Source organism: Salvelinus namaycush, chromosome 8, assembly GCF_016432855.1.
Source record: "Salvelinus namaycush isolate Seneca chromosome 8, SaNama_1.0, whole genome shotgun sequence".
Lineage (NCBI taxonomy): Eukaryota > Metazoa > Chordata > Actinopteri > Salmoniformes > Salmonidae > Salvelinus > Salvelinus namaycush.
The window spans coordinates 16,133,588-16,161,027 of record NC_052314.1 but is presented as its reverse complement, the minus strand read 5'-3'; the positions used below and the strand labels follow the sequence as shown (position 1 = coordinate 16,161,027).

The following is a 27,440-nucleotide window of genomic DNA, read 5'->3' as shown; positions in this document are numbered from 1 at the left end:
TCGCTTGGTTTCTGTATTGATCAGTGAAAAGCAGCTCCCTCCTGAACAAAGAGCATGTCCAGACGTATCGCTCCCTCACCTCCCCGACAGACACTTCTGCTTCTCCCAAGCAACGAAAGTCTCCCTGCAGGCCTCCAACATCTGTGCAACAATATAGACCTAGGCAGCCGGGCAGATCTGAGTATCTTTATTGCCAAGCGTCTTCTGTTTCACCTTCAAGAAGGGTCAAAGCCCCGTTCCCTCTCCCTGTCTGCATCGATTCATTTTTCGATTCATTAGTTTGCCAGAGTATGATTCGAGTGGCTCGCTGAAATGGCTGGCCATCAGGGAATACCTTTGGCGAAGAAGGAGTGGATAGAGGGAGGAGAGGAAATGAGAGGTTGAGCTTTTGTTTTTTCAATGGGGTTGTGTTGTTTTCTCCAGGATGGCCTTGTGCACAGAACTGGGTATGATCACAGGGCTGTGTGCTGTCATGTTTATTGCCGTTCTTCTGTCCTTTTTGCTTTGTGAAGAGATGAGAGATGTGAGGAGAGACTCAGAGTAGCAGACACAAAGGGGAGTGCTGGGAGGGATTCAGTAGCAACTACCTGGATAGGGAGGTTGGCCGAGGCTTGATTTTGAGATCGTTTAAACAAAGCAACATATCATGGTGTCTGTAGTGTAAATGGACTGACACCATCAACAGAAAGCTGATTCAATCGAAAAACAGATGATTGTCCTTGTGTGGACCTGACTACATGTTACCTTTACGTTTCACTTGCTTCATAACAGTCCAGTGGTGAGATGTTCAGGATCGTGGTGGTTACAGTTACGACTGACCAAGACGTGGTTGCATGGCACGAATGAGGAGGCATCAACATGGTTATTGGGAACGAAGTGGGATACAGGAGGTACCACCTCCCCATCCCCATGCCACCCCGTGGCTCCCCCCGGGCGTCTCAGGCCTTGGAGAAAGTGGTGGCCGAGGTGCCCGGCTGGCCGGGGCTGATGCTGTGCTCGTCGTGCCAGCGGTCCACGCAGCGGCGCCGGGCATTCATGAAGAAGTTGCTGACAGTGTTGAGCTCCAGGCCCAGCTGCTGGGAGATGGTGATCTGCATCTCCTTGGACGGGCGCTTGTTCTCCTTGAAGATGGCGATGAGTGTGCGGCGCTGCAGGTCCGTGAAGACCAGCCGCTGCTTTTTGGGCACCATGTTGCGGTCTTTGTGATGCTCCTGCTCCTTGCGCTTGCAGGCTGTGAGGGGTGATATGGGTGGGGTTGGGGAGACAAAGGGGGAGAGAACAACATAGCATAAATGCAGTGTTACAGTTATAGTACTGCAATACTATATGATTATGACTACTTCAGTGATAGTAAAAAGGTGAGAGATGCAGAGGGAGAATTAAGGGAAGATGTGGGAAATGAGTCATTAGCCAGTACTTAAAGATGTAAAAACGGGTTTATACAGCAGCAAAATATATTGAGCTTGCGTATATTGCCATGTATTAAACTTGATTTAAAGCTAATCCATCCCTGGTGCCCAGTGGGAATATTCCTTCCATCCTGCAGAGTGCAGACAGGGAGCTGGCCTGCGGTGAGCTGCTCTGGCTGCCTGGTGGAGACACTGCTGTTTGATTCAATATTAATGCAGTTTGGGTCGCAATGGGAGACTGAGTGACTGTTGCACAATAGTAAGCATTTGTGTGCGCGTACGCGTGCGTGTGAGAGAGAGAGAGAGAGAGAGAGAGAGAGAGAGAGAGATCAGTGTGTGTGCATGTGTGTATGAGAGAAAAGGAGTGGTGGAGAGGGAGATATTGACCCACATTGCTGTAGGAATTGGGGGGTTCTCTACAGGGACTGAGGTCAGAATCCCCTCCAGCAGGTCTGCAGTCTGCTACTTCAAACAGAGCCCACTGGAGCCCTATCCATTGAGCGCTGAGATGGTATTTATAACTGCCTCCAACACAAACTGGAGTGTTAAGTGTGCACTGACTTCTATGGGGAGAAATTTGAAAAGAAAACCTCTAGTAGTACTTAGAAGCACCAAATAGAAACATATACTGCTTACCGTATGTACTGGACCTGTGTATAAAGGTGATATGAACAGTGAAAACATGAGGAGACAGGTTTAGATGCATAGGAGGAGGATTTGATGCAGTCAGTTTTTTCCCCTGTTGTCGCCTCTCTTTCTTCACTCCAATCTTACTTTATTCATTCATACTCTCTCTGGTGTGTGTGTGTGTGTGTGTGTGTGTGTGTGTGTGTGTGTGTGTGTGTGTGTGTGTGTGTGTGTGTGTGTGTGTGTGCGTGCGTGCGTGCGTGCGTGCGTGCGTGCGTGCGTGCGTGCGTGCGTGCGTGCGTGAGTGCGTGTGTGTGTGTGATTGTGCTGAAATTGCTGGAGCCACGCTGTGGTGCTGTGTGTCTAATTACAGTGGGACAGAGCCCATTGATCAACCATTGCAGTCAAATCTGTTTACTACAGTGGCCTAACCTCCACATGAGCACAACTATCATATTTGTATTTCACATCAAGACTACTCCAGACCTCTCCTAAGCACAATCATACACTATACACTGTGTCTGCTCTATAGACAGACTGGTGGTGGTGATGATGATGATGATGATGATGATAGTTTCATACGGTCTAGAGTGGATATATCATCATTGTAGTTTTCTTGGGCAACAGGTGATAACAGATTCAATATCCTAGTTATGTGTGTATTGTATAATTATTAACACAGCTATCCATTCGTATCCCTCTCTCCATCCAGCCCCTTCATCCCATTATGTTTGAGTTGTACACAGAGCTCTGTGGGAGACTTTTGACCCCTTGTTGTTTTATCGTCTCTTAGTCAGTAGGTGTCACTCGCGCTGTGCCCTGGCCGTACGGGGCGCCATACTGGGCTGTCTTGCTACAGGCGCTGGATTTAGTAGGCAAATCAATAGTGATCGATCGGTGAGGAAGGGGGCCCTGATTACTGAATCACGCTGTAGAAAAGAAGAAAATCGATCATTGCAGCTTTTAGAGCTACAGAAGACACAGAGCACAGAGTCTGACATAAACTCACATAAACTCATGCACGAAACACAACCCATATTGGACTCATAATACAAATGTATTTGGCTTTTATTTTCGTCTTTCACGATGGCCTACTCTGCCCAGACTACAACCCCCACACCATGGCAATTATTCTACCCGTTCGCTACTTCAAACTGTGGCATCAGTGGAAGCCTTATAAATTGATAGACATTATTTATTTACTTTCAATATTTTTCAGTCACAAACCTGAGAATTGCTTTGGATAATGTAGCCTACGGTTTGGCGTGTGTAGACTGTTAGGGGGACGTTGTGTTATATAAGCAACTCATTTACAAACATTACAGAGTATACCCTACTCAATGAATCATCATCATTACCAATCAATACATTTGGGTCGGTGTAGGGTTTACCATAATATAGTCCAATGGGTGTTGGCTTTTGTCATGGTCACTCAAAACAATCTCACAATGCACGGGCAGATCATGACTTCAACACATTTGTATTGAACCCCAATCTAAAACGGGAGTCAATATAAAGTTTGAAGTTATTTTATAACTTTTCTCTTTCTCTGGTCGTTAATATTCGTAGCATTGCAACGCAGCAAAAAAGGTTACGAGAAAGGCCCTGGGCGTTCAATATCGGTCGATAGATTCGTGAGTAATTCGTGTGTGAAATTCAGTTCGTCCAATTAATTATGCCTCGGAGGGAGAATGGGAAGGGAAAAGATTCATAAGTTTCGAGAGATGCTTCTCGAATTGGTCAGTTGTAGGTTTTATTTGCTCAAATTTTGTGGGAGCAATGGTCCTCATAAACCGTTAGCACCAGTTAATTGCACTCATAATGGCGCCCAGCCAACCAAGCCTGTTATTTCAAGGACTTCGCTTCAACAGTCAGTTCCTGTCTGGGTTATCCAAAGGCCACTCTTTTGTCAATTTTGTGCTGCGGTTCTATTTTTTCGAGAAGAACAACAGCCTACTACGTCAAAATAAAATAGATGTTTATCTCTAGACATTGAAATCATACTGGATCTATGTAATGAACGTAATGTTGTAATGTGTTTTGGTTATTGGCACTGCAGAATGAATAGCCCATAGGTCTTTGATCAGCTAGTCCAACATGTTACTAATGTCTAATAGCCATGGCTACATATTTAATGACAACACTCCTAAATGTAAACACAGATTCATGTAGGCTTACTGTTAAAGTGTAGCCTATTGGTTGTATATATGATCTAGCCATAGACCACTGTTTTAATGAATCTCCCAATATTTGTTTTTACTGGCTACGGTTGAACATGTTCATGCACACGATAAAGTCAACTTCAAGTCCTGCTTCCATTGCCCTTACAGAAAAGAACCCCAGGCACTTCTCTCTCTACCTTATAGGCTCTGCCAGTTGGCATGTATCAGTGTGTTATCTAAAACTCTATTATTTCCCCCTGCAGGATTCTAGATGCCACAGAATCGGATGCACCTTTTCTTCAGACCTTGGGCAGTGCTGTAAAATGGGGCGTACAGTATTTTAAATCCATGGATTTTGTTTTGACTTATGTTGCACAAAGATTGGTAGGCTGTGTATCGACTGGGCTGCACTTTAAACGCTAGTTTGTACAGTATTTATTCCATTCAGACCGCAGGGCAGTGCCAAGGTTTCCCAATGCAAACTTACAACTCAATACTCCTTAATGTAATGAGGCAGAGTTGGTGCTAATATACTGATAACTTGATACAATTTGTTTGTTTACCTTGCACACGGCTCCGCTGCAAGGCATTCCCAACACAGCTTCAATAACACTCACTCGGGACCACTTTGAAAGTCAACCTGCTCAAATATCTTATTAGGAAGAAGAATGGTTCTAACTGCAGTTCAGAATAAATTCACTGGCAGCCTACATTTTCATTTGACTTAAGCTTTTTTGTTCTTTTTTGAAGAGATACTTTATATTTTACCAGTCATTAGGCTTCCATTATATCTGAGATCATCAAAGAGATTTCTCTGTGTGCAAAATTCACCAATCAAATGTTGTTATTAGATGTTTGTTCTTTAATAAAAGTGAAGCGAGCACTTCCTTAATCACCTTTAGATACATACCCTGTATTTACCTATGCAGGCCGAGAACCTGATGTGATATAATATCAAAATAATACCATAATGACTATATAGTCATATAGAGCTGCAAAATGCCTTTAGAAACAGTGCTCAAGTGCTCACATTATCGATGGAAACATGAATTTATACTTACAAGTAATGTTTAACTGAAGTCAAATGTGACAAAATGAGTGACTTGGAAAATGTTGTAGACCTCATGCTTAAATTTATTGACATGGCATATCATACATAATTGGCAACGAATGTCAGTGAAAGTTGCAAAATGAAATATGGTGGCATTGCTAAGTAAACAGTCAGGCTGCTGAGGAAATTTAGGAGTGCCCATCTAAAGATTAGTGATATAAATTCAACTTTTGTTTTTTGATTAAACATATTTATAATTTAGTGACACCTCGTTACTTTATATAATGTACTCTGTCATTCTGATGTTTCCCTGATTAAGAAAGGCAATAACCGACGGATAATTTTTGTCAGAGAAGTTCATGTGATACAGCACTAAAAGGGCCAGTGCAACATGTTTGTAAGAGTGGGGTAATGTTAACATTGACTAACTTCGCTGAGATTGACTCGATCTATTATTTACATAATAATAACTATCATCTTTTTTACGTCAAGAGGTCTGCGGTGCCTGTGAGAGCAAACCCACAATAACAACAGGTGTATCTCTCAGTTGGACTCATTTGTTGAATGTAGGCCTACCACATCATCAGTAAATACATTGTTTGATAACAATAGGCCCATGGGATACGTGGTAAATCAATTGTAAATGTATTTAATATATATTTAATATATGATTACAATACAAATTTGCTTAATTGTGTCTCATTGAATTATTATACCTGAGTTACTAATCCCCAATTTCGGTAAAAGCCTGCCCACGCATACTTACAGATTCAAAATGGTATTTAAATAAATATGTGAGCGTGTGAAAACTGCCTCTGCAGCCTGGCTAGAGGTGTGTGCTCTGTCGGATTTGAAGTGAGGGGGGGGGGGGGGGGGGGTATGGTGGGGGAATCGATAACTAACCGCACCGTGCAGCCAACCGTTCTGCCTGGGATCGATGGCTTGAATGGGGCTGATCTGAAATTGGGTGCGGTGCGACTCTCTCCCGCTGAGGCCGGGCTACTGCAGGCGAGAAACAGTCACTATGTCAACCATGGACTCTTATTCATAATTACTTACTATTAATAGCTGGCTTCTAACAAGTCATTGGGTCAATGTCTGAGGTGGACATACAAGATGCACACCATCATCAGCTACGACTGACTCATTTTAAATCGTTATTATGGGCTGTTACTTTTATTTTACTGAAATAGAGATTATTAAAGCATAACTTCATCGGCCTCCATGATTTAATTGCAGACATATTATGTAGATATTGTGAAGGTAGGCAGTGTTTTTTTGTGTGATCGTATTTCTGCAAATGTTTTGCATAAAGCCTATTCTATTGTTAAGTTGTTTTATAGCAACAAGTTTAGCATCATCAAACGATATAGGTCTACAATGAAAAACTGCAATACCCTATACCAGAGCCTTTATTGAGGATTGTTTTATTACTTTTTGAAATAAAAACTAAGAATTCGCCTCCATCAAAGGTCAAATGTAAAGACAAATAAAAAAGGCAGAGTTATTTAATTGGCAGTATGGAAGACTGGCCACAACAGATCACAGATTAGTGAATATCTTTTTTGAGTGACCTGTGTGGCCAGCAATATCACTGTGCAGACAGAAGACTATTGTCAACATTGTGAGGGGCTCCTGTTAAAACGCATAGCGCAACTGTGATGTTTGTTTCTGTAAGCATAGCCTACTGTTCATGGCATGTTAAGAACTGGTTAATCTGCTCTCTGGCACCATAAAACATATGGCCTCTAGTCCTACCTCTATTTACTAAGTCAAACCTTAAGTTTAAAAACTTTTCGTCAGTCATTTTGTGTTTTTCTTCTTTTCAGTGATTTATGGGACGGCCTGAAAATGTTATCAGTGAAGCAGCCTGCAAATCGTCTCAAAGGTCGATCTTGATGGACGTAATTCTGCAGTTGTCAGCTGAAAAGAAAGTGCAGATGAGTACTTGTATAAAAAATGTTATTCAACCAACGAGGCAGCTCAAATGTCTGAAAATATGGCTAAATATTAGGCAATAAAACCATAATCATAGTATAAATAAATAATAAATAAAATACTACTACTACTACTAATAATAATAATAATAAATGTAATAACCAAGTCAGAGGAAATTAAATGAATCCAATATTTGATCAAATAAATAACTAGTCTTTATCGAACAAAAGTGCAGCATGTTAAAAGAGTTGGGCTTGAAGTTTGTCATAGTATCTTTGGGTGCGTGTTGGGTTAATGCAATTGTCGCACACACACACACACACACACACACACACACACACACACACACACACACACACACACACACACACACACACACACACACACACACACACACACACACACACACAAACACACACAATGATTAAATGTGTTGATTTTGATATTGAATCATTGAATGTGATATGAATATGTGATGTAATGATGTATTTGTATATCTTTTTCAAGCTACAACATTTTTAATCTTTAGCCAATAGTGGATAAAAGGGGGCCTAAAGATGCCGTCTCAGAATAGGCCTTAGGCCTTTAAACATAGGCCTAAAAAGATAGCCTGGCTGGATGCCTTGGCTGAATAGATATTCAAACACAAATTCAAATTCTTATGTTAGAAACCACTCCGTTTGTTTAAATAGCATGTAATATAACATTGATTAATGAATTAATTGATTTCACGGTCGTTTTGTTTCTTTGTTGATTTGTGTGGGTTTGCCCAACTGGAGTTTCGGGTTGCATCTGTGGGTACGGCGTGGGGTGTGTCGTGTGTATGACTGCGGTTTTACTGTGTGATCGACCCTGGTTGCATGTGGTGTATTTGAGCGCATGCAGGCTCGGCTCTCAGGGTAGGATTAACTGTCAAATATTTGTATTTTTCAGGCTCTCTAGTGATTTCTCTATTCAATAATATTTCTGTAATGTAAAATATTTTTTTCATGTCAAATGATTATAAGTTTTTCAGTTTTCAATGTAAGAGTCAGGCTGGGATGCTCTTCGGAATTACTTGTCTACTATTCAACTCTGAGTTCATTGAAAGTTTCAGTGTTAGAAAATAGTTAGCTGATGTGAAATAAGGAGTGGTAAAATCAGAGATTGTCTCCAATCCTATTTTTGGAACTATTACCACTGTAAAATGTAGACAAACGGTGTGTTATTGTGTGCAAATAATCAACATGCAACATGTGGAATTTTTGGCCCAACTTTAAGGCCCTCGACTACTTATTTATCTCTTTGCTGTCACCTTTAAAAACCATGATCCTCTTTTGACAAAAATCTATGAAGCCAATGCAGCATGCAGTAGATTGTTGGCATGCGGTGCCCGAACACGTTTTATGTATTAAGGGCCTATAATGAGACCCGTTTCTGAAGTCATTTTTAATCACAGTTTAAAAAACGTTTTTTACTGCCTTAGAATGTGTTTAGACTTATAGTCTACAACCGAACCTGCACGCAAGCATGGTTGTGTTTATCAAATCACTAACTACAATTATGAATTCAGTGTAGGCCTATGGATGAGGCTGTTGTCATTGCATGTTGCCATTCAATTATCACTGCAGGCTAATTAGTTGACTGTTTGCTGATGCTACTATTAGCCTATTCGTTCAAGGCCTAAATGGGGATGTGTGCCTTTTCTCTCCTTAAGAATTGGGTGGACAATGTGTACTTTGTTCTTCGAACGTTGCAGTATTCGCCTTAGATCGGGCATTAAACAAGCCATTATCGGACCTTGAATAAGCGATGACCTGTCGGGACGTCAGATAAGCGGCCACTTCTAACCGGAGAGACAGTCGGCATTTCAACACCACTGCTCAGAGATTTACAACCGGTTACACAGGGCGCGCGAGAAGTGCTGTATTGCAGGGTTTCCCAAACTCGGTCCTAGTGTTTTGTTTTTAGTTTGTGTGTGTGTGTGTGTGTGTGTGTGTGTGTGTGTGTGTGTGTGTGTGTGTGTGTGTGTGTGTGTGTGTGTGTGTGTGTGTGTGTGTGTGTGTGTGTGTGTGTGGAGGGGGGGGGGGGGGGGGGGGGGGGGGCAGTTAGGTTTCAAACAACCAAGTAACGCTTATAGGTAGGCTAGGGATAATGTGGTCTCGTATACTCTGATTCCACGCCACCAAAATATTTATGGAAATCGACCCAATTCAAGATGCCTTTGTTTTTACGGTGCCAAATATGACAATATAAGCTTAGGCTTATTGACATTGATTTTGGATAGAATATTCAATGCATTTCATGTGTCTAATAATACATATAATGCAAACAAAATAATGATTCTATTATCTGGCAGGGAAGTGTTGCTGTGATTTTACAACAATAATCTTATAGGATGGCTTCAGAAAATGGCTTCCCTTACTGTTTGATATTTCAAATCAGTGACGCAATGCCATTTAACCCTTTGATGCTAACCTCATGCGCACAGTTCATTCTCCTAGCAATTTGATTTAAAGGTCATTCTCTCCTATCGATCCGGTTTGTAGAGTGGGCGACAGAAAAGCGTAGGAATTGATCATCTAAAATAGAATAGACGGTATTCTAGACTGTAAGCCTATTGATGCAAACGGGTTAGAACTATGTGCTGCATTTATAATTGCAATGCCCCCGTGTGTATTATCTCTCTTTTGTGTGTGCATATGTGATGAAAATATGGAAATGAGACAGTGAAGTTCTGAGGTTATACTAAAGGCTACTACTGTACAGTGTGAGTGGAGCGACTGCCCACATTGGCTTGTGTAAGTGACGGAACAGTCTTCTGTTATTGATCCCTTTACCTAATGGAGACATTGTCATTTTCACCGTAGGTCTGTCTGGCCATAGGCCTATTGGCTATACTGGGTTGATGGGACGAAATTAAGCTAATGTCATTTGCGGCTATTCCCTTATCTACAGCATAGGTTAACTGCTTCGCAATTTTTGAGAAATGTCAACATAACATAGCCTATGATTAGTGGAATACCAGTTTTTACAGCATATGCTGTAGCTGCATCGTGCCAATGAAAGCGTGCGTTTATTATTCATTCCGTTGTATGTTATGAAGGGTGAGCTGTTAATGGGGGAAATGGTATTGCACAGGAGAGGAGGGGGAAAGGGGAGTATGCCTGCATGTCACAGCTCCAGCGATGGAAAGGAGAGACCCGGGAATGGAAATCGATACAGATTCAGATCGGACATAACAATGTATGGCGCACTCTATATCCTGATCACATACGCACATGCAGGCACGCTACACTGTCAAAATTGGGAGATGTATGTGAGTGCACAATTCGCCTCCTCGAAGGCAGAAAAACACAGAACAAATCATTATTCGTCATCTGGCTGCCTTGACAAACATTTGGAATGGATTTGAAGAATGTGAATATAGCTTTTCATTATTGCACCGGGGAAAATGGCTGCGTACTGGCCATTGTCCACAACAGCCACAGGATTTCACTGTGTGTGGTGTGTACGCGAGCGCGCGTGTGTGAATCCCAGTATTTACAACACACATTGCTGTGCTTAACGAAGAGCGTCTGTGAAACCGCAGCTGCATGATTTTCTCCCGTTGTCTTCCCCATGCTTATCAATTATTAAAGTCCGCATCGATCATTTCGCAGGCCTGCATCAACACGTCTCTTTATGAAAAAGCCTGTTTTCGATGATCCTAAATCAATCACTTCTAAAGGTTCTATGCAATCAAAAAGAGGAACCGGATTTCCTGGGAAGATTATTAACAACATTCTGGCTTCACAGCTTTTGATTAATTTTATGCTCAGTCTCTTTTGTTGAAACCTTTAGTTTTGTTGTGCACCATAGGAAAATGTGTATTTTGGAGGCGAATATCCCGGGAAAGCGTTTTCCGGATTTGATTGAATATGGACCTTATTCTTTGGACTTTGGACTATGTGTCTTAACATAGCCTACAACAAGATGGTGAGACGGATCTGATTGTGAAATTGTGTAATATTATTGATCACGTGTTGACTGGTGTTGGGTAAAGGACTTATGCTAGACGCAGGCTAGCCTATGAACAATATATATATACATTATTTATTTAATTTGACTCATCTGGCACACTAGCCTACTTCCATAGCATACCTCATCCATGTTGTACAGCCCCTTATTAAAGCCATAATACATGGCCTCAAACACAGGCCAACAGCGCCATTCATATAAAGATTTCAGCACCAAAGACAGCGGTGATCCCAATTGAAAATGGTTTTGTTAGGTGGGGGTAAACATTTATGTAGCCTGCACTTGGAGGTGGATAGAAATGCTAGTGCTGTGTGGAGCAGGCTGGGTTGGTCGTTGCTTAGGTACAGTGATGACATTTGGATTATGTCCCAGACAGGCAGCGTTACTTCGGGAGTAGGGAGGCTGCATACATGTGGCTTACTTGTGCATATAAACTGTTGGATGATAGATTCATAAAATACTCCTTTCACTTATATTAGTTTATCATGAATATCCTAGCCATCCCCAAAAAATCTTGCTCCATAGTAATAGTATGGGGACAGCAGACAGGTTGACCTCCTTTGATGTGATTGGCATTTAGACTAGGCCTAGTCTGTGATGAAGTTTGTTATTGAGCTATTCTCTCCCTATCCATGATTTGCCTGTATTTTCATTGAATAGCCTATTACTAGAACAGAGCATAATCTCATCCTCAAAATCGACATTTTACAAACGATAAAATGTTGATATCCCCCCTTTACATGTTTGGATAAATGAGATTGATTCTCTTGCGTAATATTTCATTGCGTCGTATTTTCCACATGGGAGGTTTGGCAGGATCGAATCATTTTGGTTGTCTCTCTGTTGTCTTCCTCATGGCTCCGGAGTGATTCTGGAACAATGCGTTGATGGATACATGTTTACACAGATCCAAGCTGATTATATAACCCAACCCCCAAATGGCGTTTTGAGGGTGAGTTGTCCATCCAGTCTACATGTAACATGATTACAACAGAGAGAAAGAAAAATGTGTGCAATGGGGGCTTTTCCCAGTCTCTCATCCCCTTTCCTAGCTCCTGCCTAAATCCCCCAGCCATCCCCCAACACTCTGGGAGAGTCCAATGGGAGAGAGTGCTGAGGCGGAATAATTGATAGATGCACTGGCTATCCTTATCGATCACTGCTTTATTGACCCGACCAAATACATTGAGATGGAGTGTGGAATTCAACACAGATGCAAAGACGAATTGTTTTCATCGGTTTGTATCTTCTGTGAGATTCACCTTGCCCTCCTCACGCGGACAATACTACACATCATTCCAATTATGAACCATGCGTTTTAGGGTTTCAATGGACTACATCGTATTTTACAGTTTCTGGGGAGGATTGTCATGTGAGTGTGCAGACACTGGCGTTTTCACATTAGCTAAGCAAGGCAGCGGCATTGATTTGTGTGACTGTGATGAATTTGGAATAGTCATTTGAATGTATTGATTGATATGGCCGACCGAGTAGGCCTATCGCCAGCGTCCCTTTTAGAATCACAACCACCAACTCCCACTCCGCATGCACACATGCATAATGGTGAATTTAAATGCAATAAGTAAAATGTAGCGCCCAACATTTCCATACCACAGTCATTTGTCATTTTGCCCAACTCCATGTTGCTAGAGAGCAACTGACAACAGAACAAGGTAGCTCACAGGACAACAGACAGCACGTCAGGGCCAGGTGACACCATGCTGGAACAGCGCTCGCTCTCAAAGAGTGCAACTACTAAACAATTATAGCCATAATTATTACCATAATAACAATAACCATAACAATTACGATAATATCTCTACTATAATGGTTGATAATTGTTAATAAATTATGGTACTTGCACTATACTGATTAGAATTTCCTATTGAAGTATGAAGAATGTCTATGTAGCCTATATCATCCTCAAATATCCGAAGTCAACCTTAATGCGTTCAGGCAAATACCCACCGGGGAACAAATGGAGCATAGGTGTATCAATTCTAAAAAATAATGCATACGAACGGACATGCATGCTGCACATATAGACCCTATGCATGCAGAAACACAAGTATGGGAAGTTATGTGCCATAGTTCTAGTATAGTGCATGCAGTTCACAATCAACCATGTCTCAGAGCATTTCGTATTATTCTGTATGTAAATCCGAAACACTCCATTTAGTATGATATGTTACGTTTTGCATGGTATGTATTAGTTTGTGGATGTCCATCAACCATTTAGTATGATATGTTACAAATTACAATTCATATTATATGTTACGAATTTGCACAACGTGCAATATGTTACGAATTTGAAAAATGTATGAATTTTCTAAACATATGATATGTTATGAATTCTAGCTAGGTCGCTAACGTTAGCTAGGCTAGGGGTTAGGGATAAGGTTAGGGTTAAGTTTAGGAGTTAAGTTAAAGGGTTAACGTTAGGGTTAGGGGAAGGGTTAGCTAAAAGGGTTAAGGTTAGGGTTAGAGGAAGAGTTAGCTAACATGCTAAGTAGTTGCAAAAGTAACTAAAAAGTAGTAAGTAGTTGAAAAGTGGCTAATTAGCTAAAGTTGTCTGTAATAAGACCCAGACTTGCAACCTATGAGTTGCTAGAAGTTTGCGTTATAAGCCTACCCGTTCACCCTACCAATCATCCTACTTTGTTTTTGCCTTAAGTAAACATCTTCCTTATGTAACCATGTAACAAATCATACTAAATGGAGTGTCTCGGATTTATGTACAAAATAAAACGAAATGCTCTGAGACCAGGTTGCGACTATATAAAAACCCCACTGCCCAATTAGGTTTAATTAGGTTTAGCAATGGCACTTAAAGAGACAATTGTGGAGTGTTTAAATCTTTATATACCAAAACGCCGCTAAATGTGCAAAGTAACAATTTATATTCCATGAAGTGCTTTTCAATAGGGCATTGACTGGAACTAAAATATGCCACTATATCTGTTTAATTGAACTGTCCACTGAAATACGACACACAGAAGTACTGATTGACGTTTGAAGCGCATGCATGTTCTAACGGAGTGCTCTGCAGAAACATCAAAGTGGCGCTCACTTCCAACTCTTCTGATTGTATAGCTTTCCACCCTTAATTAAGCCTCTTTAATTAGCTCCTAAGCTTTATAGCTTGTAAAATAACCCTATTTCCAGTAGATTTTTTTGCCTTCGTAGAGTTTTTACGGTAGAGGCTTGGAGTACAATACTGGACAATGTTTCAAACTGTTATCTCTCACTGGAAACGTGGGTGGATAAATGAACCAATGAACGAATAAATAAATATGAATAAATTGTTGCAACTTTTGAATTCAAAGTGAAATATAAAAGTAATGGATAAATAGACAAGTTCAATCGCAGGCCTATTTCAAATGATTTATATGAACATCCCCTCTCAAAAATATCTGTCTCGAAGTTGAGTGATTAGCAATATGTGACAATTAAATGGTATATGTCTGTTGAATTTCCAAAATGAAGTATGATTCTTTTGTGGTTTAACTGTTATTAAATTAATTTCATTATGCTTTTTTGCCTTGCCATCCTTAAGCAGGCTAGTGTAGGCCATAATCATTTGTAATTATATATACTAGAATTGCATAGACCTTTGTAAAAACAAACGTTTGACTATAGGCCTATGTATGTTTATTGCCAGCATAGGCTACAACACAATGTTCAACCTGGGTTGTAGTGTTATTGTCCGGTGTAGCTCAGTTGGTAGTGCATGGCGCATGCAATGCCAGGTTTGTGGGTTCGATTCCCACGGGTGGACCCACTACTGTAAATCGCTCTGGATTAAAGCGTCTGCTAAATGTTGATGTTTTAGAGTTGGTATGTTGTAGATTCAAGAAAAGTCCCCTTTGACCACAAATCATTCTTAAATTAGGCCTATTTGTAGATTCAACTAGGCCTATTTCACCTCCATTCCGTTCATATTTTACTTCTATTTACACATAATTACACTAGTTCACCATGAACTCGCTATTCGACCTGTATGACTTTATAATTTATTATAAATACTTGAGAAATAAAGTGTAGCCTAAGCAGAATGTTTAAAAAAAAATCATAGACAGACGCATCTGTTTCTTGAGCTGTCTTTCAGATCCAAATTGATCATTTATTAGTGGCTACTTTAAAAAGGGACGCCGGGACCCGAAGTATCGATTCGCGGGAGGTCACGCTCCCCTGACTCGCTGCTCCGCTGCTAGGCACACCTCAGACGCGCCTTGTTTATGCCTCCCGGAGTAGACAGGAGAAGGGCAGGCCCACGAGAATTCCAGGTCCATTTGAACACATAAATATAATTAGCGCGAGGCTTGTGGAACGACTCCACACCAGAAGAAGAGTGAATATGTGAAACTTGACAAAGGGTCATCAATACTACAACACTACAGTCTTTTTGTCAATAATCGCACCATTTTATTCTCGTTATTGTGGCCCAAATGATACAGTTACAGAGATGCACAATCAATTTGATTCAGGCCATTCCCTGTTTGATTTCATTTTGTCTGTGGTCGAAACACCTCGTGTGTTTGTGAGTGTGTGTGTGTGTTCCCTATTACGCGCGTGCGTAAAATTAATTACAAGTATAGGCCTACTATAATGTTGCCAGCAAATAAGAGCATGACTATTCAAAAACTTGAAACAAGTTGATTTATCTTTTTCAGGTTTAACACCTAATTAGGATATCACCAACAGAGTAGACTACCACAGCACAGCCTGTTTACTCTTTCTACTTTATTATCTGAGCATGAAGCAGTCAATCCAATCTGGATTTACTTATCTTTTCAAACAACCAATTCAACATGGTTATTTAACAAAGTTTAACGAATAATAACCATCGTTAACTCCTCCAAGAATCCATACTAACTTGTTTAAGTGATAATCTGTTTGAGTAACAATTGATAGTCTCGCCACATTGACTTTTAATTGATCCCTTCACATTAGCCACATTTCTCCTCACTCACCTGCTAGTCTGAGCGCCGACATTCTCTGGAACTCGGGTTCCTGCAGCCACTTCCACATCCTCCGGAAGGTTTCCCGGCCAGACTTGAGTTTAGTCCAGGGTTTAGGGTTCCTCAGCAGGTCAGACAGGGTTCCCTGGGACCGACACAAGATCCGCTGGGCGAAGATGGCCTGGGGAATGCTGTAGCGCTTGAGTTCCGCCGTTATTCGCTGTGCCACCTCCTTGGTGTTTATTTCTTCCACCTGCCCCGAACCACCTCCCTGCCCGCCCCCCGCCGTCTGCCTCTCCCGATCAGAGAGCATGGACCCGTTAGCCTGAGAGTGCGGATGGCTGTGATGGGGCATACCGTTCAGGGATGACATGATCCCGGCCCCGTGTCCCCCCAATCCCCGGCTCATGTGGTCCTCGCTCCGGGACAGCATCGCTGCGTGAGACTCGAAGCCTCCAGACGAGAGCATTTTGTCGTTGGAGAGGTGGGCGCCAGGACCATAAGCGCAAAGAGTCTGCTGAGAGTTGTGCAAAGACCCGAGGCCGTTGGAGAGAGGGGACAGCGACTGGCACATGCCGGACATGTCCTTAGGGTAGTGGCCATAGAGATTTCCCATCGAGGCAAGGCTCCTGTCGTCCCGCATCAGGGTGAAGCTGCCACTGACGTTGCCGGCGGCGAGTCGCTGGTGCGCCGGGTGGTGGTGGGCGTGCGGGTGGGGATGGTGGTGAAATTTCTCCGAGACGGTGGATATGGGAGGCAGGTGCTGCAGCGGCGTCAGCGTAGTGTAAGTGCTACTCATGGTCATCCCGGAGTCGCAGGACATGGTCATTGCGGGGTGCAAGGGACCGGACAACGCATGGTCTGTGCGATACTCCCCAGATCCATCTAATATTGAGGCCATACTGGACACCATGGCTGAACGTCCGTGTGACACCAAGTTCCGATGCGACGCCAAGGACTGCCGTGCGTGGTGCGGAGAGTTCATTAAGTCACCCGTTTGATGAGAGTGAGATACGCCGTGCAGATTTCCAATGTTTTCCATTGTAAGTTCCATCGTTGAAATAATCTTTATTTCCACCTCTCTCTCTCCTCTCTCCTCTCTCGCGCGTTCCCTCTCCCCCCGTCTCACACACTCCTTTCCAATAAATTGTGAACGATTTCAAAGCCAATCCATTGATTGTACTAGCCTCTCTTCAGTCACTACAGCATGATATAAAGCGATCAGTTGCCCGCGACAGAGCTGTACCACAAACCGCTGCTCGCGTTTCTGATAGGTGTCCGTCCTTGCTTGTAGCCTGTTTTATTCGCTGTAGAGCACCACTACTATAGAAAGCAAAGGCTGTGATTCCAGCGTCTATGATGACGTGCCCGCGCGTATGTTAAGACGTGACTGTGCCTGTGTATGTGTGCGCCCACTGTTCCAGCGTTAGCACTCAGTCTGGGGCTGTCTGACGTCACCAGCTCTCTGTCAGACAGATGTTTGCTCATGTTGTAAACTGAACCTCGAATTTCTCAAAAAGATTACATTAGACATTTAAAGAGATACGAGACAGACACGTATCTTGAGCAAAACTGCAAGCCATCGCCATGCAACATTTACCTTGAGATATTGGGGAGTCCTGCCTGGATAAGAAACTTGCGCCTTTGGTTTTCCCTGACAAAGCCGCTTAACTTGGCGCCAGGACATGTGATTTCTTAATGGTTAAATATTAATTGACATGCTTAACATCACACTACTGCCATAAATAAAAAGATCTGTTATTTTAAACAATCTATTAAAATGCACTCCATTAAGATACAGGCTATGGTATACACCTTGGAGTTTCAGTCAGGAGAGGACGCACACGTGGTTTATTTCCGGATATGATATGCTGATTGATTTTCAGAATGCAATTTAGGAAAATGTCATAGAAAAATGCTATGCATTTTATTGTGTGAAAGACATATGATAGGCCTATTTGCTTCTGTGTTTAGGCCTACATGTAATCACGAGGCCCAATGTCTATGCACTATATTATTTTTCATATTTTCACTTATCGTATCTTTTTTTCAAAAGTCAATAAGGAAAACGGCTAATTCTAGGCTAGAATAACTATTACTGTCTGCTATATGCATACAGTGCCTCCTTTAGGTATATCCTATAATGTACAGCAAATCGGGTAGACCTGTTCCCATGAACGAATAAGTCCAAATGGTTTAGGAAAAAGCAAACTCTATTTTAATTTGTCTTAAAATTTACCCAATATTTGAGCCAACTAAAAAAGCCATGAATGTATTGGCTATATGCCTTTATGCTGTATGCGCTGTGTATGCAGTTGATGGACGTCAAAGGCATAGGCTATACGGGGCCTCACCTATATTCTCATTTTAAGTCTAATTTTCCTTCACAATTTCCCACCTTCTGACTTGTTATGACCCGTGTTAAAGCTCGCTGCCTGCTGACGTCAATCCAGGTCAGCAATCCTAATTCATCAGTGTCAATGGATGTATAGATCAGTGGGCGATTCATCGATACTGCAGCAGTAAAATATACAGAAGCCATAGGTGCTTCATTTGATCACAAGAAACCTCAGATATATCTGGTTGTGGAAAAATATTTTTGGGTAGGTCCAAACTTTGCGAAGATTTAACTCGTAGTTCCATTTCAGTTTGGAATTTAGCCTGTCAGGTGGTTACCTCAAAATATGTACAATCATTTATTATGTGGCCTATTTGTATTGATTTTCTTAGCCTGGTTTGTACAGTATGTATTTGTCATTTTTTAAAGAGCATCAGTTTCAAAATACTATTTTGCATGCGTAAAATGTGTGTGGAGTCCATTCTAGTTGTATATATATGCCTTTCATGTACAACCCTGTATAGGCCTATATTTATAATATGTTAATTAATATAGTATTGGACCTATTTTACATTGTATTTGCACCACAAAACTAAGGCCCAGTAGCTAATCTAACTAAGTTTAATGTTGCAATCAAGACATGGGTCTGTCCTAGGTCTTCAATAGCCCATAACCGAGGAAACCATCGAGGACAGCATTATGAGATGTGGCCTATCTCTCTGCACACACACGACGTGAAAATACGTGTAATAGGCTGTATAACATGAAAGCCTGTGGCTTAAAACACGGAAAATCGCCATAAAATTAAGAGTTCCGTGTATGTGAACCGCAATGTCGTGGGACAAGCCTATGTTTGTTGAGCGCTTCGAATCAAATCAAATCAAATCAAATTTTATTTGTAACATACACAGCAGATGTTAATGCGAGTGTAGCGAAATGCTTGTGCTTCTAGGTCCGACAATGCAGTAATAACCAACGAGTAATCTAACCTAACAATTCCACAACTATTACCTTATACACAGAAGTGTAAAGGAATAAAGAATATGTACATAAAGATATATGAATGAGTGATGGTACAGAACGGCATAGGCAAGATGCAGTAGATGGTATAGAGTACAGTATATACATATGAGATGAGTAATGTAGGGTATATAAACATAAAGTGGCGTAGTTTAAAGTGGCTAGTGATACATGTATTACATAAAGGTGGCAAGATGCAGTAGATGATATAGAGTACAGTATATACATATACATTATATTAAGTGGCATTGTGATACATTTTTGATCAATTTCCATCAATTTCCATTATTAAAGTGAGCTGGAGTTGAGTCAGTATGTTGGCAGCAGCCACTCGATGTTAGTGGTGGCTGTTTAACAGTCTGATGGCCTTGAGATAGAAGCTGTTTTTCAGTCTCTCGGTCCCTGCTTTGATGCACCTGTACTGACCTCGCCTTCTGGATGATAGCGGGGTGAACAGGCAGTGGCTCGGGTGGTTGTTGTCCTTGATGATCTTTATGGCCTTCCTGTGACATCGGGTGGTGTAGGTGTACCAAGTAGCTTCTTGCTACTTACTGTGTGTATCAACAACATTCACTCCAATTTCCATTTGAATGAGATTTAAAAGCAGCCGAAAGTGCCCACTTGGAATATGGTCCTCATTTCAGACGTACATTTTAGCCATTTAGCAGACGCTCTTATCCAGTGCGATTTACAGGAGAAATTAGGGTTAATTGTCTCTCTCAAGGGCACATCGACAGATTTTTCACAAAGTCTGCTTGGGGATTCGAACCAACGACTTTTCGGTTACTGATCCAACGCTCTTACGCTCTTATTAAGCCTATGCTCATTGAGTGAATAAGGATGTGATATATTTGCATACACTACAGAATTTTCTCAGAATGGATTTTGTGACAACTTAATTAAGGCTAAATCTACCCAAGTTAGGCTGCATTCAAATTATGAAAAGGTGCTATGCAGGCCTAGGCCTATCTAACCCCATTTTATGGGTCCCCTGATTGTAAAATGGTGCCTTGTTGTTAGCCAATGGAGGATGGTACTGGTGGCATCAGGGAAACAACAGTGTTCGCCCGGGTTAATGTCCCTCTATTGATCACTGAGACCACTGCTATCCAAAATGAATTACTCTACCCAGCAGCGAATCTGTCATCTCCGCGCAGCGAACCTATTGGTCAGCTCTGTGATGGATGTTAACTTTCATCCTTCTTCGCTGTTAATTCACACGGGTTTACCACACAGAAAAAAGGTTGTTAAAAGTTTTTATAGTGCCACTTTGTAAACGGTGCAGAAGGTTGCATACGGCAGAAGGTTCCTTGGTAGGCTATAGTCCTACCTGTTGCCTTATCATCAAAACTATATTTGTCGACATAACACTATCCCTTTGTTTGTTTGTCATAACGTCTCGTTTCAGATCGATGTTAAACTTTGTTGTTGTTGTAGTTTGACTTTCAAAAACTGTTGAAAACACGGTGCACTGGGCGATCAATAGTAGCTTATTGAGCGTTGTAATATAATCGAATGATCTACTGGACACACACACACATTCTTAAAAATAAATATATTAGCCTAGAGCTGGTTTTAATTTGAATTTCAATGTAGGCCTACTGTTTTCGAATGTCCAAATAAGCGTATCCTGTGGTGAATAGGCCAACAATAAAATATTAACGTTGTCGATATCTGCGGTGTAAGAGGGGCGATGCCGCTGAGGCTCAGATATTTATTTCACATTATTAACAGCGGGTGGGTCGACGGATTCAGCACCATCGACTTTACTCAGCCACCCTGGTGCTGCTACCGCCTACCTACTTCGAAGCATCGGGTCACCATAATAACAGGGAGATGCAGTCTGGTAGGAAACATAAACAACTTCCCCCCCTTAAAGTGAGATATGCACGGTGCCTTACCAAGCTTTTCACACATTACCTAATCACTTTTTTTGTAGCACCTGTTGTTAATAAGTAGAATAGCAGCAGCAACAAACGCGTTTCTTTATCAATAATTATATGAACTTATTTTCTGGCTCTCTGGTAAACCACAAATCTGAGAAATCTGAGTCTACATTAGTTTTTTTTTTGTAGGCCTAAACATCATTTTTATTTTATTTATTTAAACTGATAAGTTGCGCTGATGTTAATATCAACCACTTTAAAAATATGATTAATATTATTATTATTATTATTATTATTATTATTATTATGCCTATTTAGGTCTAGGGATGATTGATTTCTGTATTCACAAACGACATAGTGCTTCTATAAACGTTTTATTTTTAATAACAATGTTAGAATAATTCGTTTCAAAGTTTTCTCTCAATGTTGTTGGGAGACATGGTTGAAAATTGGAATATAGTTTTTTTTTATACACAAATAAATAGTACGAAAGTTAATCTTGAGTAAGGTTTTTGGAAGTCCTCGAAGAGATGCATGTAGTATGAACATGTTATTCTTGCAGTATGTATTACCAAAAATTTCAGACCACATAAGCTGTCTGTCGTCTCACAGCGTGAACCAATGAAAGTGAATTCGTACCAAGGAAAGTGAAGCCCTTACACAAGCTATATTTTTTCGAGTCTTTAAAGAGATCACTCGATATAGAGACAGACTAATCTTTTCATGGCTTCTTGAATGACTCCGTCCCTGATGCATCACGGTTAATGTATTCTAAAGTATATTTACTTGAATCTGGCTATTTGCAAAAGTTAAGTACCCGTGTTTAGTAATGTCGCATTCATCAGAGGCCTCTGAGCAAGTCAGCGGGATGGAGCACTCTGCAATGCCACAGAGCCCCAGATGCTGGATGGTCTTGGGTGTGAGAACTCGGGAACTCGCTTGTTTGACGAGCTCTACTTTAAGTAAGGCCGTGTGTGTCTATATGAAACTTGTGTGTGTGTGTGTGTGTGTGTGTGTGTGTGTGTGTGTGTGTGTGTGTGTGTGTGTGTGTGTGTGTGTGTGTGTGTGTGTGTGTGTGTGTGTGTGTGTGTGTGTGTGTGTGTGTGTGTGTGTGTGTGTGTGTTTGTCAGACTATCACCACCTCCACTATGTTTCCTATTTCTCATATGCATTACAATGATCTCTTATTGAAGTTGGCTATAAATGTATTATTTCAAACTACCGGTAGCTTTCTCTTGCATGTCTGTTTTGTGTTGGAATGTCCTCATATCTCGACGAGCGACAGCTGAAACACATTGACAACTGCGTCCTCACATAACTCTCTCTGTTTTTAGTAATTCTGTTCATTTCACACAGAAGTCTACTGGACACAGAGGCCTGTACCAACGCTGATGTAGGGACATTCAAGTAATGCATAGTCCTGCCTATAAGCTTTATAACATTGTGACGCTAAAGTCTTTAAAAAAAGTAATGCTGTTTTTTTTTTACATTTGACTTAAAGGAACATATCTTGAAAATATCTCCTGTTGAAACACTTCTATGACTGCATAATAGTTGATTTTGTAAATGTGTGAAAGATCCACTTGCTCTCATCGAATCTCCGTGTTTGTAAAGCGTTTGCCTGCAGTTTGTTAAGATATTAGTGTGTTGCCATAGATTATTATTTAGGGACGTTTGCATTTGAAAGCATCCTGCGCAAAGAGGACTTGCAGTGATCAATAGCCCTGGTGTCATATTGATCTATCCGCATTCTGATCGATTGACAGGTAAAATTGGGCCTAGAATGCTTAGGGACCCTATTGCAGGTTTACTCGAATTAATATATACAACTTGGTTTTTACATATATGCATACTTTATTTATAGTATGTAGCATAACATGTATAATGTAATGTGGGTTAGTAAAAGTTTTCGGCTGCCCCAAAAACAACTAGAGTAGTCATCATCCTTTATGGCTGTGAATCTATCGAAAATCAATATATTTAGCCATGCCAGGGATGTTTATTGGCATCGTATTAATCACCAACATCAGAGAGCGGTTTCACTTTTAAGATGAACTGCTTGGAGGAAAACATAAACATTCACTGTGTGGTAGACTATAATATTATCAAATGAAATACAACCTGAAATAAAACATTTTCCTTATGCAACATTGTTTTTTGTGTTCCTTTCTTAATTCGTATTTAATGGCAAATTGTACGATGGCAAATTATCTAAATACGAAAAATATAAACAATCTAGTTAATTTGATAATAATAAAAAATAAGGCTTTATAACAGTGTATGTAGCATTTTTCCTTTTGCTATAGTTTGTCAAACATTGCAATTTACAAGGGAGTCGTTTATTATATAATATAGATAATACATAAGCATACATACTAATAAGGGTATATATATAAATATGTCGATGACATTAGCTAAAACTGAATCCTATTAAGTCATCGATGTTTGTGAATCTGATCGTTGATTTCTTTCGAGTTTGTGAAGTGCATGTACGAAAGGGCTAGGCCTATGAAATGAACATGCTGTTATTCTCCAAATAGAGGTGTCATATCCTGATGGTGTCTTACTGTTGAATGTTACTGTTTACTACTAACTGTTTACTATAATCACTGATGATCTAGCGAACCAATGTTCAGTCACCTATCGACACTTCAGACATATTCTGTTTCAGAGATGTAAAGCCATTTAGAAAAATATGGCATGTTTGACTATTTTGGCACTTATGCTATGCATATGAGTTTAAGATTGAGCCACTGAAAATCAAACATGCATTTTTGATTGCACTGAAAATCAAACATGCATTTTTGAATGCACTCACAACAATCTGGGCTATGCTTATAAGGCTACATGCAGGCCTACACATGCATGTCTGACTATACTTTTTAAAATTTATTATTTTCTACAAACAAAACCTATTTGTATATATATACATATATATATATATACAGTTGAATTCGGAAGTTTACATACACTTATGTTGGAGTCATTAAAACTCGTTTTTTCAACCACTCCACAAATTGCATGTTAACAAACTATAGTTTTGTGCATGACACAAGTAATTTTCCAACAATTGTTTACAGACAGATTATTTCACTTATAATTCACTGTATCACAATTCCAGTGGGTCAGAAGATTATATACACTAAGTTGACTGTGCCTTTAAACAGCTTGGAAAATTCCAGAAAATTATGTAATGACTTTAGAAGCTTCTGATAGGCTAATTGACATCATTTGAGTCGATTGGAGGTGTACCTGTGGATGTATTTCAAGGCCTACCTTCAAACTCAGTGCCTCTTTGCTTGACATTATGAGAAAATCAAAATAAATCAGCGAAGACCTCAGAAAAAAAATGTAGACAACAAGTCTGGTTCATCCTTGGGATCAATTTCCAAACGCCTGAAGGTACAACGTTCATCTGTACAAACAATAGTACGCAAGTATAAACACCATGGCATCACGCAGCCGTCATACCGCTCAGGAAGGAGATGCGTTCTGTCTCCTAGAGATGAATGTACTTTGGTGCGAAAGTGCAGATCAATCCCAGAACAACAGCAAAGGACCTTGTGAAGATGCTGGAGGAAATAGGTACAAAAGTATCTATATCCACAGTAAAACGAGTCCTATGTCGACATAACCTGAAAGGGCGCTCAGCAAGGAAGAAGCCACTGCTCCAAAACCGCCATAAAATAGCCAGACTACGCTTTGCAACTGCACATGGGGCCAAAGATTGTACTTTTTGGAGAAATGTCCTCTGGTCTGATGAAACAAAAATAGAACTGTCTGGCCATAATGACCATCGTTATATTTGGAGGAAAAAGGGGGAGGCTTACAAGCCGAAGAACACCATCCCAACCGTGATGCACGGTGGTGGCAGCATCATGTTGTGGTTGTGCTTTGCTGCATGAGGGACCGGTGCACTTCACAAAATAGATGGCATCATGAGGGAGGAAAATTATGTGGATATATTGAAGCAACATCTCAAGACATCAGTCAGGAAGTTAAAGCTTGGTCGCAAATGGGTCATCCAAATGGACAATGACACCAAGCATACTTCCAAAGTTGTGGCAAAATGGCTTAAGGACAACAAAGTCACGGTATTGGAGTGGCCATCACAAAGCCCTGACCTCAATCCTATAGAACATTTGTGGGCAGAACTGAAAAAGCTTGTGCGAGCAAGGAGGTCTACAAACCTGACTCAGTTACACCATCTCTGTCAGGAGGAGTGGGCCAAAATTCACCAAACTTATTGTGGGAAGCTTGTACAAGGCTACCCAAAACGTTTGACCCAAGTTAAACAATTTAAAGGCAATGCTACCAAATACTAATTTAGTGTATGTAAACTTCTGACCCACTGGGAATGTGATGAAAGAAATAAAAGCTGAAATAAATCATTCTCTCTACTATTATTCTGACATTTCACATTCTTAAAATAAAGTGGTGATCCTAACTGACCTAAGACATGTCACGCCCTGACCTGAGATATCTCTGTTTTCTTTATATTTTGGTTAGGTCAGGGTGTGACTAGGGTGGGTACGTTAGTTTTTGTATTGTCTAGGGTTTTCTGTAAGTCTAGGGTTTTTGTAGGTCTAGGTATTTGTATGTCTATGGTGGCCTGATATGGTTCCCAATCAGAGGCAGCTGTTTATCGTTTTCTCTGATTGGGGATCATATTTAGGTAGCCATTTTCCTTTTGGTGTTCGTGGGTTCTTATTCTATGTTTAGTTGCCTGTCTGCACTATGTCATATAGCTTCACGTTTCGTTTGTTTTGTTGTTTTGTTAGTTTGTTCAGTGTTCTTTCTTTATTAAAGAATAATGTACGCACACCACGCTGCACCTTGGTCTCCTTCGTATGACGAACGTGACAGGACAGGGAATTTTTACGAGGATTAAATGTCAAGAATTGTGAAAAACTGAGTTTAAATGTATTTGGCCAAGGTGTATGTAAACTTCCGACATCAAATATATATATATATATATATATATATATACAGTACCAGTCAAATTCTCGGACACACCTACTCATTGAAGGGGTTTTCTTTATTTTACTATTTTCTACATTGTAAAATAACAGCGAAGACATGCAAGACTATGAAATAACACATATGGAATCATGTAGTTACCAAAAAAGTGTAAAATAAATCGAAATATTTTTTATATTTGAGATTCTTCAAAGTAGCCACCCTTTGCCTTGATGACAGCATTGCACGCTCTTGGCATTCTCTCAACCAGATTCATGAGTAATGCTTTTCCAACAGTCTTGAAGGAGTTCCCACATATGCTGAGCACTCGTTGGCTGCTTTTCCTTCACTCTGCAGTCCAACTCATCCCAAACCATCTCAATTGGCTTGAGGTTGGGTGACTGTGGAGGCCAGGTCATCTGATACAGCAGTCCATCACTGTCCTTCTTGGCAAATAGCCCTTAAACAGCCTGGAGGTGTGTTGGGTCATTGTTCTGTTGAAAAACAAGTGATAGTCCCACTAAGCGCAAACCAGATGGCATGGTATATCGCTGCAGAATTCTGTGGTAGCCATGCTGGTTAAGTGTGCCTTGAATTCTAAATAAATCACTGAGAATGTCACCAGCAACGCACCCCTACACCATCACACCTCCTCCTCCATGCTTCACGGTGGGAACCACACACCCTTACATCGATTTCCACCGGTCTAATGTGAAAAGCCAACTGACATTTACTCCTGAGGTGCTGCACCCTCGACAACTACTGTGATGTCCATTGCTCGTGTTTCTTGGCCCAAGCAAGTCTCCTCTTATTATTGGTGTATGTAGGGATCTCTTTTATATCCATTCAACCATGAAGTCCTGGTTCACGCAGTCTCTTCTAAACAGTTGATGTTGAGATGTGTCTGTTACTTGAACTCTGGTAAGCATTTATTTGGGCTGCAATTTCTGAGGCTGGTACCCCTAATGAACTTATCCTCTGCAGCAGAGGTAACTCTGGATCTTCTTTTCCTTTCTCAAGAGAGCCAGTTTCATCATAGCGCTTAATGGTTTTAACGACAGCACTAGAAGAAGGTTTTAAAGTTCTTTAA

The 27,440-nt window shown here is 40.8% G+C and overlaps 1 protein-coding gene across 1 annotated transcript; it reads right to left on the bottom strand.

Annotated features, from left to right (window-relative positions):
• Window positions 1-938: 938 nt before the first annotated feature.
• LOC120051794 (hepatocyte nuclear factor 6-like) lies at window positions 939-17,201 on the bottom strand. The gene is made up of 2 exons (XM_038998683.1): window positions 16,160-17,201; window positions 939-1,231 (listed from the first exon to the last, which is right to left on the bottom strand). Exons 1-2 carry the CDS (start codon window positions 17,199-17,201, stop codon window positions 939-941), a joined length of 1,335 nt encoding a protein of 444 aa, XP_038854611.1.
• Window positions 17,202-27,440: the final 10,239 nt, after the last annotated feature.